The sequence below is a fragment of the Pseudophryne corroboree genome, chromosome 12 (assembly GCF_028390025.1).
Source record: "Pseudophryne corroboree isolate aPseCor3 chromosome 12, aPseCor3.hap2, whole genome shotgun sequence".
NCBI classification, from domain to species: Eukaryota; Metazoa; Chordata; class Amphibia; order Anura; family Myobatrachidae; genus Pseudophryne; species Pseudophryne corroboree.
In genome coordinates this window covers 17,742,588-17,756,211 of record NC_086455.1, presented here as the reverse complement: position 1 = coordinate 17,756,211, position 13,624 = coordinate 17,742,588, and the positions used below count along the sequence as shown (strand labels likewise).

The 13,624-nt window shown below is 46.1% G+C and overlaps 1 protein-coding gene across 4 annotated transcripts in view; it reads left to right on the top strand.

Moving 5' to 3' along the window:
- LOC134980338 (death-associated protein kinase 2-like) overlaps nucleotides 1–6,187 on the top strand; it is a 121,762-nt gene extending 115,575 nt beyond the window's left edge. For all 4 annotated transcript variants that reach the window (XM_063947123.1, XM_063947125.1, XM_063947124.1 and 1 more), the window contains 5 exons: nucleotides 183–335; nucleotides 835–880; nucleotides 2,086–2,175; nucleotides 4,992–5,075; nucleotides 5,356–6,187. In XM_063947123.1, coding sequence (XP_063803193.1) covers nucleotides 183–335; nucleotides 835–880; nucleotides 2,086–2,175; nucleotides 4,992–5,075; nucleotides 5,356–5,436 — 454 coding nt within the window. In that variant the 3' untranslated portion in view covers nucleotides 5,437–6,187. The remainder of the gene's footprint in view (nucleotides 1–182; nucleotides 336–834; nucleotides 881–2,085; nucleotides 2,176–4,991; nucleotides 5,076–5,355) is intronic.
- Nucleotides 6,188–13,624: the final 7,437 nt, after the last annotated feature.

The following is a 13,624-nucleotide window of genomic DNA, read 5'->3' as shown; positions in this document are numbered from 1 at the left end:
ATATATATATATATATATATATGTATGTATGTATGTATGTATGTATGTATGTATGTATATATATATATATATATATATATGAGAGAGAGAGAGAAAATGAAATGTCTTGTACTGTTTATGATGGGGGTCCGTGTATGCAGCGCATGTGACCAGTGAGTCGGTATGCTCTGTGTTTCCTACAGACTCAGTGGCTTGTCCCCATTCCAAGGCGAAACAGATGCCGAAACGCTGACCAACGTGGTGTCCGGGAATTACGAGTTTGACGATCGCTACTTCAAGCAGACTAGTGACATGGCCAAAGAATTCATACAGCAGCTGCTACTTAAAAATCCCAGGTACCTTATTCAGACTTAACTCTGACCACTTATGGCATAATAGTCTCCATGTTTGCATAATGTTGCTTCCTATACAGCCAAATATTATACTGGCTTCTACAACTGCCACTCTGCACGGCTGTGTTACCACCCTATCATCTGAGCCACCAATCTACTACGGCCCATATTTGCCTACTGTCAGGTGGGAGGTACTGGGGGTGTGGCGCTGCATTTGCATCATCATGAGTCCGCCCCATAGTCCCCCTCCCCCACGCTATACAAAAAAAAAATGGTAGCTCTTTAGCATCAATGGTGAGCAACCATCTTGTTCTCCCCCATCAATGGTAAAAGTAGTTACCATTGGTCATAGGCCGTCGATTATTTCAAATCATCGATGATCAATGGCCATCCCTAGTGTAATCCATGTTCTCTTTGCTTATTCTGCATGAATCTCTGTGGGAGTATTAGTTTTGTTATCTGGCAAACTGATGTAAATGTTTTTTTCTTTCGGTATCTATAGTGACAGGATGACGGCGGTGGAGTGTCTCATTCACCCGTGGATTAAGGTTAGTGATCAGCGTATTTTGCATAATGTTTTTGTGCAGCCTGCACGGCTATGGAATGTTCTATCAGCAGATGACTCGTGAGTGCATTATCCCACCTGCTGGCAGGAAGAGGGTACTACATTGCATCAAGTGATAGTATAGCAAAAAGTGCTTTTTACCTTGTTTCCCTATTTAAATAAGCCTCTCCTCCGCTGATCTCTCCTGTATTTCAGCTTTCCTCTCTGCCATCTCCGCCCGGATGTCCCAACACACATGGCGGAACTGGAGCTTATATACACTTACCCTTTGCCCTTCTCCCCTCACACATGATGACACAGCCTCACTGTCCTGTTGCCCAGGCACAAAACCTTGGTGTCCTCTTCACCTCCTCCCTCAGATTCCCTCCTAATATACACTTCCTTGTGTAATCCTGTTGCCTGTACCGCCGTAACATTTTTTGAATACGCCCCCTTCTCACTAAAACCCTTGTTCACTCTCATCATTACAAATTTTGACTACTGCAATCTCCTGCTATCTGGCCTCCTCCTCTCTCCCTCTTCAATCGGTCCTAGACGTGGTAGCGAACACAAGCTCTCTCTCCCGTCGCTCCTTTTCTGCTGCCCTGCTCAGCAAAGCGGCACACTAGCTCGCCAATTCCACCAGCTGCTCAGCCTTACAGAGCTGTCACTGGGCTCCATACATCTCTGACCTTGTCACTTCTGCTCTTCATTTATGCTCTGCCTCTGACTTGCGCCTCTCCTCACCTAAATTACCACCTCTCACTACAGCCGCCTCCAAGACTTCTCCTGTGTTGCTCCCATCTCTGGAACTCCCTTCCCCACCTGATTCTCCAAAGTTCACCTCATTGCCCAAGACTGCTCCCTCCCTCCTACTAGCTCTACATCAGCCTCACCTAGACTATAAGCTGTCACAAGCATGACTCTGTCTTCCTTCCGTCTTATGTCTCACCTCCATTTTCTACTATTTTTCCTGACCTGTGTCTTGTTCTTTTTATGTTTAGTGTAATCCTTTTACTTCTTGTGTGCTTCTGTTTTATTTCTTATGCTTTATAATGCTTTCTATCTAGCACCGTGGCATCAGTGGTGCCTCATAAACAATGGTTTAATGCAAAGCAGTACCCTCCTCCTAACAGCAGGTGGGGCTTTAGTACCGTGTGAAAGTAGCTACTGTATACAAACTGAATAGACGTTTCTGCCTCCCTGCAGCCACTGAACAGGAAACAGGCCGTGAACAGGAGCAGATCCTCCATTAATATGAAGAACTTCAAAAAGTTCAATGCTAGACGGAAGTGGAAGGTGAGGCCTGGGGCAATCACCAGTAATTAAAATGTATTCATTTTTCACAATGCATTAAACTAAACATTGAAAGGGACAATGTGTCATTTTTATATTTGCAGACAAACAGTGGCAGTTGCTCTATCATTCCTCTGTCTGCTGTTTGTCTGTGACCCCCTCCCCCTTTCTAGCACCTGATATATAATTATCTCCAGGAATGATAGAGCAATTGCCACTGTTTGTCTGCATGTGTGAGAAAGGCATTGAATGGGAGCAGTATTTGGAAGGCATGCTGTTCCTTGTAGTGCCAATGGGAGATCCTGGGGGTGGCTCCCGGGTAAGTTAGCTCTCCGTCTGGATGTGTTTTAGTATGAGCCTTTATCATGAGGCCTACTGTAGACAAATCACATGGCCCTATGTGGGCACTGCATTATGTAGTGTTAGGACTGCTGATATCAGAGAAGCCTTGAAGTGGCTCAGCAGCTAAACATGTCTTTGCAAACACGTGTGACCAATTCTCTGAAATTCTATTACCAGATAGGTTCAGGTATGGTTACAGGTAATTTTTTAGTGTGCTGGGGGAGGGGGTCTGCTGTCATTTTTATATTATCTGCTGGTTTGATCTATAGACTGGATGCGGGTCTGTTCTAAGGGCCGAGCTATAGGTCGCCTACTTGCAGGCCAAAATGGCTGCGACTGTTGGGGTGAGACATCTGCACCTTGTATGGGAGTCGTTTTTGCAGATCAGGGCATAGGAGCCGTGCATTCCTTATCTAGTGTGCGTTAAATGTATGAGTCCTGATTTTTGTGCCGCCACTGAAAAATTTGATTTAATTTTTTGAAATGATGGCATGGTGTGGGAATGGCAGATTGAGTCCGGGGTCCCTCCTTGTGGGAGAAGGCATAGCTTTATTCTCCCCACTTAAGGAATTGGTTTTTCCACCACATCTAAGGTTCTGGAGATCAGATTGCAATTGTATTAATTTTCCACCTTCCAGAGGCACTTATGTAGTTCAGCATACCTCTAGGAGCAATGTCATAAAATAATACACACTGCAGATGCACGCAATGACAGACCGCGTTACCGCACTCTCATGTTTAACGCTCTAAATAAGCTGTATTTATTATTTATTAACAGTTTCTTATATAGCGCAGCAAATTCCGTTGCGCTTTACAATTTGAAATAACAATTACAAAATGGGTGATAACAAACAGTCATAGAGGTAGGAAGGCCCTGCTCGCAAGCTTACAATCTATTTAGGGGTACATATGGGTAGCGGAAATTCATTTAAGGTCTGACCATGAAGTGGTAGCAGGTCGGTCGTCACTGCGGACACCCAAGAGTATCCGCAAATCTAGCTTGTAAGTGAATTTTATGAGATCATTACAAAGGATTGTTATCCCTGGCCTGGCCCTATTACAGGCGCGGTGCGGCCAAATAGGAACTTTATAGAGAAGGAGTCTAACAAGCACAAAGGGAGAGAAAAGTTGCCTTGAAATGGTGCACAATATTTTATAAATAAAATTTAACTTTTAATAGTAATATTAAAAAGAACTTGCGAAATATTAAAATGAAGACACACAAATGAATAGAAAAATAATGTTTTTTTTTTAAAAGTGTATAACTCACTGTGCACAGGGTGTCCACCCAAAATGTGCCATATAGGTTAGTTATTAATAACTTTTCAAGAGTATTATTATTATTATTATTATTATTATTATTTATACTTGTTTTGACAACTTTTGGAATATTAATCCAGATAATAATGAACAATAAGTACTAACCTATAGTTATTGGGCTTGACTGCATGGACCTTATTTGTCAAAACAAATATAAATAATAATAATAATAATAATCTTGATAAGTTATTAATAACTAACCTATATGGCACATTTTGGGTGGACACCCTGTGCACAGTGAGTTATACACTTTTAAAAAAACCCATTATTTTTCTATTCATTTGTGTGTCTTCATTTTAATATTTCGCAAGTTCTTTTTAATATTACTATTAAAAGTTAAATGTTATTTATAAAATATTGTGCACCATTTCAAGGCAACTTTTCTCTCCCTTTGTGCTTGTTAAACTCTAATCCTTGCCTTTGGTAGCACCCCCCACCATAGTATATTGATACGAGTGATAAGGGTAACATTTTTGGAGGGGGCCTCTCTGTAAAATATTCGACTTGTGCGACCTTTTCTTGCTTTTGGTCTCTAGAGAAGGAGTCTGCAAATTAGCTTTACAGCAGAATTATCTATGTGATATATAATGTTCCATTCTGTCCTGCCACTTTCAACAATACTTTTTAGAGCCGTACGTTGTAGAGAGTTGCAGGATGTTCCGATACTCTGCACGCAGCAGCTGCAGTGTACTACTAGGACGCACCAGGCGCAGTACTAAGAGAGGGAACCAATCCGTGCCGCTGTTACGTTTTATTTTGGCCTGAGCTGGGATAAAATATGATTCATTCTTACTTTATTTGAAGCTTTTATTTGCATTAATCCAAGTATTAGTTTTGGGCTTGTTTTACGACAGAGCCTAATCCACCCACCCGTTATACTTACCACGTGTTGGGTTCTGCTCTCAGCTGTCATGTCTCCATCACCGTCAGTGGGAGCAGCTGGAGGCTCATCCTACATTATTACATAGATAATGACACTAGGATCAATTCTTAGGGTCCTAATTTAGAATACGGATGTGAGGATACCGATAAACTCCTTGTAGGTTTCTTTGGCACTGAATTATGGGGTCAGTGCTGGTGTTGCTGTATATTATTTGGTGAGATGCCAGGGCATGTGTGCTGTTACTAACTCTCGCCTCCTTTCTTCTCTTCTCCAGCTGTCATACAACATGGTGTCCGCCTGTAACCGCCTCTGCCGTATGAAGCTGATGTGTAAGCCTGTGAAAGATGAGGAGGAACTGGTGAGTAACGGGGTCCCAGATGTTTGCAGAATGTAGATAGCTATGATGTAACAGGCTCACCGATTATTCCATATTAGTGACTATAGACCGCACAGTGCATGTAGGTAATGGGAACACGCAGTACAGGCTGGTGTACAGGGTTTGCAGTGCTCAGTATTGAGTTACTAAATTAAAGGCAGTATGTGGAGCAATTATTTCTAAAGCTTCAGATCTGCGTAAGTAAAAGATGCATGAACTGTATTTGTTCATCTCACCAACTGCTCAAATGTATTCCTTCCAGAGGCAATGTGAAAGTGACCAAGAAGATGAGAAGACAAAGCCCGTCGCCCTCCTACGTAGGCGGTTAAGCAGCTGCTCTTGAGCCGAAATGACGACCCCTCGATTCTCGAGCATGTGCAGCCCTTCCCTTCCATTCAAGCAGTACTGAAAAGAACAGGCCCAGTCTACGCGCCAGGCCCCGGGGGAAAGTCGCCAAAGCCCGGATATGCATTGCTGCTAGAGGAGGCATGGGTGGGCTCTCTAACACCACGACTGTAGCCCCCAACCAAACGGATCTGCTTGCATGTGACTGCTCACAGGGAGTATTAACTAAAATGACACCAGCATGTCGCATGGCTTAACCCTTCGCTGCCAAAGGGACTCTTAAAATAGCATCATTCCACAATGGCAGCCTACCAGTCTTGCCTTGATATGAACTTGTTACAGTGAGTGCTTTTTACTTTACCACTATATATATTATTATGTTGTGAAACTGCACGGCCTTTTTTTTTTTTTTTTTGTGGAAACCAAAATATCAAAAGCACAGAGAGGGGTATGTGAGCGTCATACCCTCTACAGTAATTTTATCATATTGACTGCCGACTAAAAAAAAAAAAAAAAAGCACAGATAGAGGTATGTGAGCGTCATACCCTCTACAGTAATTTTATCATATTGACTGCCGACTAAAAAAAAAAAAGCAACATAGCCATAATTTGTGGCAACGCGTTTCTTTTTTTTTTAGTTGTTAATTATTTTTAATTAGGTGAGTTACAAACATATTTTTATGTGAAATGTGCATTTTTCTTTTAACCATGGCAAAAAGTTACATTTTTAATAAATATCTTTTTGAGTATGTCTTGTTATTGTGTTTTATTATTATTTAAGAACAAAAACAACTATTCAGTGTTTGTTTGTTTTTTGTGTAAATGGTCTTATAACCTTGGGAAAGATTATGTAATGTTAAAATAACTTTTATGTAGTTGTTTAACTACTCTAGGGAGGTCATTCCAAGTTGATCGCTAGCTGCTTTCTTTCGCAGCGCAGCGATCAGGTCAAAAAACGGCAATTCTGCGCATGCGTATGGGGCGCACTGCGCAGGCGCGTCGTACTTTCACAAAAGCCGATGTAGTTTTACACAAGCTCTACCGACGCTTTTCAGTCGCACTGCTGATCGTTGAGTGATTGACAGGAAGTGGGTTTTTCTGGGTGGTAACTGACCGTTTTCGGGGAGTGTGTGTAAAAACGCAGGCGTGCCAGATAAAAACACAGGAGTGGCTGGGGAAACGGGGGAGTGGCTGGCTGAACGCAGGGCGTTTTTGTGATGTCAAAACAGGAGCTAAATAGTCTGAAGTGATCGCAAGGTAGGAGTAGGTCTGCAGCTACTCTGAAACTGCACATTTTTTTGTTGTTGTAGCAGCGCTGCAATTCTTTCGTTCGCACTTCTGCTAAGCTAAGATACACTCCCAGAGGGCGGCGGCTTAGCGTTTGCACTGCTGCTAAAACCAGCTACAGTAGCGAGCGAACTCGGAATGAGGGCCTAGGTATGTAGATTATTATTATTTTTATTACTTTTGATTTAGTTTTAGGGGGATATTTACTAAAACATAATTATTTCATAAAAGCTGGAAAATGTGATATTTATCGCCATCTCCAGAGAACATAAATATCTCCTCACCAGTGGCAGTTGCAGCGCAGTCCTCAATTCAAACAGAGGAGACACACCGACTGCCAGTGAGTCCCGAACAGCAGTATTTGGGGTGGCAGTTGGTGTGGCTCCCCTATTTGAATTGTGGACTGCGCTGCAACTGCCACTGGTGAGGAAATATTTTTCTCTTACGTCCTAGTGGATACTGGGGTCATGTACTTTAGTACCATGGGGTATAGATCGGGTCCACTGGAGCCTGGTACTTTAAAACTTTTAGTGTGTGTATGTGTGTGCTGGCTCCTCCCCTCTATGCTCGTCCTACCAGACTCAGTTTAGGAAAATGTGCCCAAGGTGCCGGGTGCACTTCTCTGGAGCTCCAGAGATTTTTGTTTAAATTGAATTTAGTTTATTATTTTCAGGTAGCTCTGCTTGGTAGACAGACTACCTGCTTCGTGGTACTTAGAGGGGGGACTGAACCAACCTCCTGAGGGTTAATGGTTCATAATCCCAGGTGACAGGACACTGAGCTCCTGAGGTACTGATCACACATCGTCAGTATGTGTGTCCACACCAGCAGCTAGCCGCCACCCTCTAACAGATGGCGAAGTACAAGGTGCGGTGAGTGTTACACCGGGGCCCCGGTTAGCGGGTCCCCGATGCAGTTTGGCGGCATGTCACGCGGCGGTCACGGGCTCGGAGCTGCGGTGCCCGCCGTGGACAAACTGGCTCAGGGCTGTTGCCCCGCAGTGCTCACTGACTTTAAGGTTTTGTGTGGACTGTTTAATGCACTTCTCATGTGTCTTACTACTGTGGCCAGTATAATCTTTGTGAGGGACTGCACTCCATTACAAGGGGCGGGGATTCCCGGAGCGGGACCAGCGGCGGGAAGGCACCATTTCCTGCTGCTGCGGATCATCAAGGCTGCATGCACGCTGCTCCTCCAGGACCCATGCTGTTACAGACTGTTAAAACTGGTATCAGGGGGTCATAGACAGGGGGGAGCACCCCAGCGGTAGCGCTGCTGCACTTACATCCCATACACTTATTTCCACACATTGTACTGCTGTGTTCTGTGTGCTGGTGTCCGCTCCTCAGTGTCACTCCAGGGGCCCTCTAGGGTCTGTGTGGGGTGTTGGTCAAGGGACTGCGCTGTAGTTCTCCTGTATAATGTCTGTGGACATGGTTATTTGTGCTGCTTGTAATTCTACTCCGTCTTCAGCGGGGTCACTCTTGTGTGAGCAATGTTCCTTATCTCGTCAAGGGCCCAGCTCACAGGCACCTGACTGGTTAGATAGCTTTAAGAGCATGAATCTATATGTGAATTCTGAATTGGCTGCAGCTAAAAGAGAGAGGCAGGTGTTGAAACACTCCATTGATTGTGTGAATAAAAGCAGCAGATGCCAAGAAGGCTTCTCAGCCCCCTCTAGTGGTTTCCCATAAACGCTCACTGCCACAGGTGCTCCAGTCTGATTCTGATCAGCCAGATGTGGATGATGATGATATGGACGAGGACAGCTCTCTGTCCCCTGGGGTGGATGCTCTCATTTTTGCTGTAAGGGAGGTCCTCAACATACCGGATCAGGAGGCAGAACCAGATGAGGAGTTATACTTTAATGTATCAGCTACCATTCCGGTGTCTAAAGAGTTAAACTCCCTGGCCAGGGAAGCATGGTTAAACACTGATAAAAAATGTAAAATTCCTCAGAGGTTTTTATCTACCTTTCACCTTCCAGCTGAGGATAGGAAGATCTGGGAAAAACCCCCGTCAGTCGATACATCTGTATCCAGACTGTCTAAGAAATTGGTGCTGCCTGTTCCTGGGGCTATATCCCTGAAGGAGCCAGCTGACTGTAAAATTGAAGCAACGCTCAAGGCAATTTATACGGCAGCAGGCGCAGCACAACGCCCCACAATAGTTTGTGGGTGGATCTCCAGGGCTGCGGTAAAGTGGTCTGATAATGGTATTGATGGTTTAGACTCTCTACCCCGGTATGAGGTCGTTACTCTGCTGCAACATATACAGGATGCTGCAAATTTTATGAGCGAGGCTATTAAGGAGTTGTGTAAGATAAATGGCCGCACTACTGCTATGGCAGTTTCGGCACGCAGAGCTCTGTGGTTACGTCAATGGGCGGCGGACGCTGAATCCAAAAAGGGTGTGGAAAATCTTCCCTTTACAGGTGATACCTTGGGGTATATTTACTAAGGTCCCGATTTTGACCGAGATGCCGTTTTTTCTTCAAAGTGTCATCTCGGTAATTTACTAAACACTAATCACGGCAGAGATGAGGGCATTTGTAATTTTTTGGAAGTCCAAGAAAAAAATTACGAATGAATACACCATCGGTCAAAACGCGGCTGTTTAAGTATGAATCTCGGTAATTTACTAAGAAGTGCAAAGCAAAAAAAAACAAAACACTGCCGTGACAAATTACAACTCGTAAAAAAAAAACAGACCTGCTTTTTTTCCCCGTGATTGGATAGGCATGCAGGGATCCATGAGATCCGTGCATGTATATCAGTGGGAAGGGGTGGGAAAGTGGTTATTTCCGGAAAAAAAAATGCGTGGGGTCCCCCCTCCTAAGCATAACCAGCCTCGGGCTCTTTGAGCCGACCCTGGTTGCAGAAATATGGGGGGAAAAATTACAGGGGTTCCCCCATATTTAAGCAACCAGCATCGGGCTCTGCGCCTGGTCCTGGTTCCAAAATTACGGGGGACAAAAAGAGTAGGGGTCCCCCGTATTTCTAAAACCAGCACCGGGCTCCACTAGCTGGACAGATAATGCCACAGCCGGGGGTCACTTTTATATAGTGCCCTGCGGCCGTGGCATCAAAAATCCAACTAGTCACCCCTGGCCGGGGTACCCTGGGGGAGTGGGGACCCCTTCAATCAAGGGGTCCCCCCCTCCCAGCCACCCAAGGGCCAGGGGTGAAGCCCGAGGCTGTCCCCCCCCATCCAATTGGCTGCGGATGGGGGGCTGATAGCCTTTTGTGAAAATGAAAAGATATTGTTTTTAGTAGCAGTACTACAAGGCCCAGCAAGCCTCCCCCGCATGCTGGTACTTGGAGAACCACAAGTACCAGCATGCGGCGGAAAAACGGGCCCGCTGGTACCTGTAGTACTACTACTAAAAAAATACCCAAAAAAAGACAAGACACACACACCTTGAAAGTAAAGATTTATTACATACATCCACACAAACATACAAACATACTTACCTATGTCCCCACGCAGGTCGGTTCTCTTCTCCAGTAGAATCCAAGGGTTACCTGTTGAATAAATTATACTCACCAGCTCCAGGGTCCCAGGCTCCTCGTAGCATCCATTTGTAATCCACGTACTTGAATAAAATAAAAAAACGGACACCCGAGCCACGCACTGAAAGGGGACCCATGTTTGCACATGGGTCCCCTTTCCCCGACAGCCAGAAACCCACTCTGACTTCTGTCTAAGTGGGTTTCTTCAGCCAATCAGGGAGCGCCACGTTGTGGCACCCTCCTGATCGGCTGTGTGCTCCTGTACTGACTGACAGGCGGCACACGGCAGTGTTACAATGTAGCGCCTATGCGCTCCATTGTAACCAATGGTGGGAACTTTCTGCTCAGCGGTGAGGTCACTTTCGGTCAACCGCAGGGCAGAAAGTTCCCACCATTGGTTACAATGGAGCGCATAGGCGCTACATTGTAACACTGCCGCGTGCTGCCTGTCAGTCAGTACAGGAGCACACAGCCGATCAGGAGGGTGCCACAACGTGGCGCTCCCTGATTGGCTGAAGAAACCCACTTAGACAGAAGTCAGAGTGGTTTCTGGCAGTCGGGGAAAGGGGACCCATGTGCAAACATGGGTCCCCTTTCAGTGCGTGGCTTGGGTGTCCGTTTTTTTATTTTATTCAAGTACGTGGATTACAAATGGATGCTACGAAGAGCCTGGGACCCTGGAGCTGGTAAGTATAATTTATTCAACAGGTACCCCTTGGATTCTACTGGAGAAGAGGACTGACCTGCGTGGGGCCATAGGTAAGTATGTTTGTATGTTTGTGTGGATGTATGTAATAAATCTTTACTTTCAAGGTGTGTGTGTCTTGTCTTTTTTTGGGTATTTTTTTAGTAGTAGTACTACAGGTACCAGCGGGCCCGTTTTTCCGCCGCATGCTGGTACTTGTGGTTCTCCAAGTACCAGCATGCGGGGGAGGCTTGCTGGGCCTTGTAGTACTGCTACTAAAAACAATAGCCTTTTGTGAAAATGAAAAGATATCAGCCCCCCATCCGCAGCCAATTGGATGGGGGGGACAGCCTCGGGCTTCACCCCTGGCCCTTGGGTGGCTGGGGGGGGGGGACCCCTTGATTGAAGGGGTCCCCACTCCCCCAGGGTACCCCGGCCAGGGGTGACTAGTTGGATTTTTGATGCCACGGCCGCAGGGCACTATATAAAAGTGACCCCCGGCTGTGGCATTATCTGTCCAGCTAGTGGAGCCCGGTGCTGGTTTTAGAAATACGGGGGACCCCTACTCTTTTTGTCCCCCGTATTTTTGGAACCAGGACCAGGCGCAGAGCCCGATGCTGGTTGCTTAAATATGGGGGAACCCCTGTCATTTTTCCCCCCATATTTCTGCAACCAGGGTCGGCACAAAGAGCCCGAGGCTGGTTATGCTTAGGAGGGGGGACCCCACGCATTTTTTTTCTCCGTTTTACAGTGTTTATTTAAAAAAAAAAAAAAATGAACCCCAGCACGGATCACACAGATCCGGCCGAGATTCATTTTGAAAAAGTCGGCAGTGTTTTGCTAATCACTGCCGTAAAAAAGGTAAAAAAAACACGAATGACATCGACATCGGAACAAATGAAAAATCCGAATACGACAGCTTAGTAAATTAGTCGTAATAAATTCAAAAAGTTGCAGTTTTACACTTTCGATGTCATTCGTTATTGAACTTTGACCTTTTTCCGAAAATTACGAATGTTAGTAAATATACCCCCTTGTTTGGAGAAGAATTAAATAAGTGAACCTCCCAAGCAACAGCGGGTAAGTCTACCTATCTGCCGTCGGCTGCGCCACCTGCTAGACGTTCCTACACCGGACCCTCCTTGCAGTCCTTTCGTGTGGCAAGGTTCAGAGGCAGGGGCCGTGGGGTCTCCACCACTTCCAGAGGATCTTGTGGTAAGTTCCATAAACCTGCATCTGCTGCCTCCCTGGACCAGACCACCGAATCCCCTGCCGCTAAACCTTCCGCGTGACGGTTGGCCCCAGCGACAAGGCAACTTTCAGGTAGGTGCTCGCCTTCAACACTTTGTCCACGTGTGGGCGGAGTCCTGCCGGGATCCTTGGGTGAGGGACATCATTCCACGGATATCGGCTAGAATTTCAAGCACTCCCTCCTCACAGGTTTTTCAAATCGGGCTTACCAGCTTTACCCGCATCAAAAGTTACCTTGCAAGAGGCTATTCAAAAACTTTTGCAGACAGGGGTGGTAGTTCCTGTACCTCCTCCATTACGCAACAGGGGTTTTTACTCCAGTCTTTTTGTCGTTCCCAAACCAGACGGTTTTGTGCGCTCCATCTTGAACCTGAAGTCTCTAAACTCATATCTGCGGGTGTTCAAATTCAAGATGGAGTCCCTGCGGGCGGTGGTGTCCACTCTAGAGGAGGCGAAGTTCCTGGTGTCTTTGGATGTCAAGGATGCTTACCTGCACATTCCCATGTGGCCCCCTCATCAGGCTTACCTCAGGTTCGCCATCTTGGACGACCATTTCCAGTTTCAGACCATACCCTTTGGATTATCCACAGCTCCGAGGGTCTTCACCAGTGCCGTAACTAGGCATTTTAGCGCTGTGTGCAAGAAACAGCATTGGTGCCCCCCCCCCCATGCACGATAGGGGCAGTTACGGCGCGAAAAATATATAGGGGCGTGGCTTCATGGGGAAGGGGCGTGGCCACAAAATAATACCAATTCATACTACGATGCACAGTAGTCTCCATTATTCAAATTACGCTGCACGGTAGCACCACTACACCAGGTAGAGCCCCTTTTACACATTACAGCAGACAGTCCACCTTTTTACACATTATGGCAGACAGTGTCCCCTTTTTATACATTACGGCAGACAGCGTCCCCTTTTTTACACATTACGGCAGACAGCGTCCCCTTTTTTACACATTACGGCAGACAGTGTCCCCTTTTTGACACATTACGGCAGAGTCCCCTTTTTACACATTACGGCAGACATCGTCCCCCTTTTTACACATTACGGCAGACATCGTCCCCCTTTTTACACATTACGGCAGACAGCGTCCCATTTTTTACACATTACGGCAGACATCGTCCCCCTTTTTACACATTACGGCAGACAGCGTCCCATTTTTACACATTACGGCAGACAGCGTCCCCCTTTTTACACATTACGGCAGACAGCGTCCCCCTTTTTACACATTACGGCAGACAGCGTCCCCTTTTTACACATTACGGCAGACAGCGTCCCCCTTTTTCGTGCGCTGCTGATGCTGCCCAGGACACCGCACTGTCCCCTGCTGCAGCACATGCTCTGCGCTCAATAGTGGACAAGCGTGCGCCGGACCCGGCAGCTGTCCAATCACTACGCTGACAGCTGCCAGGGCCGGAAGCTTTAAACCAGGTAGCCAAGCGCTGCA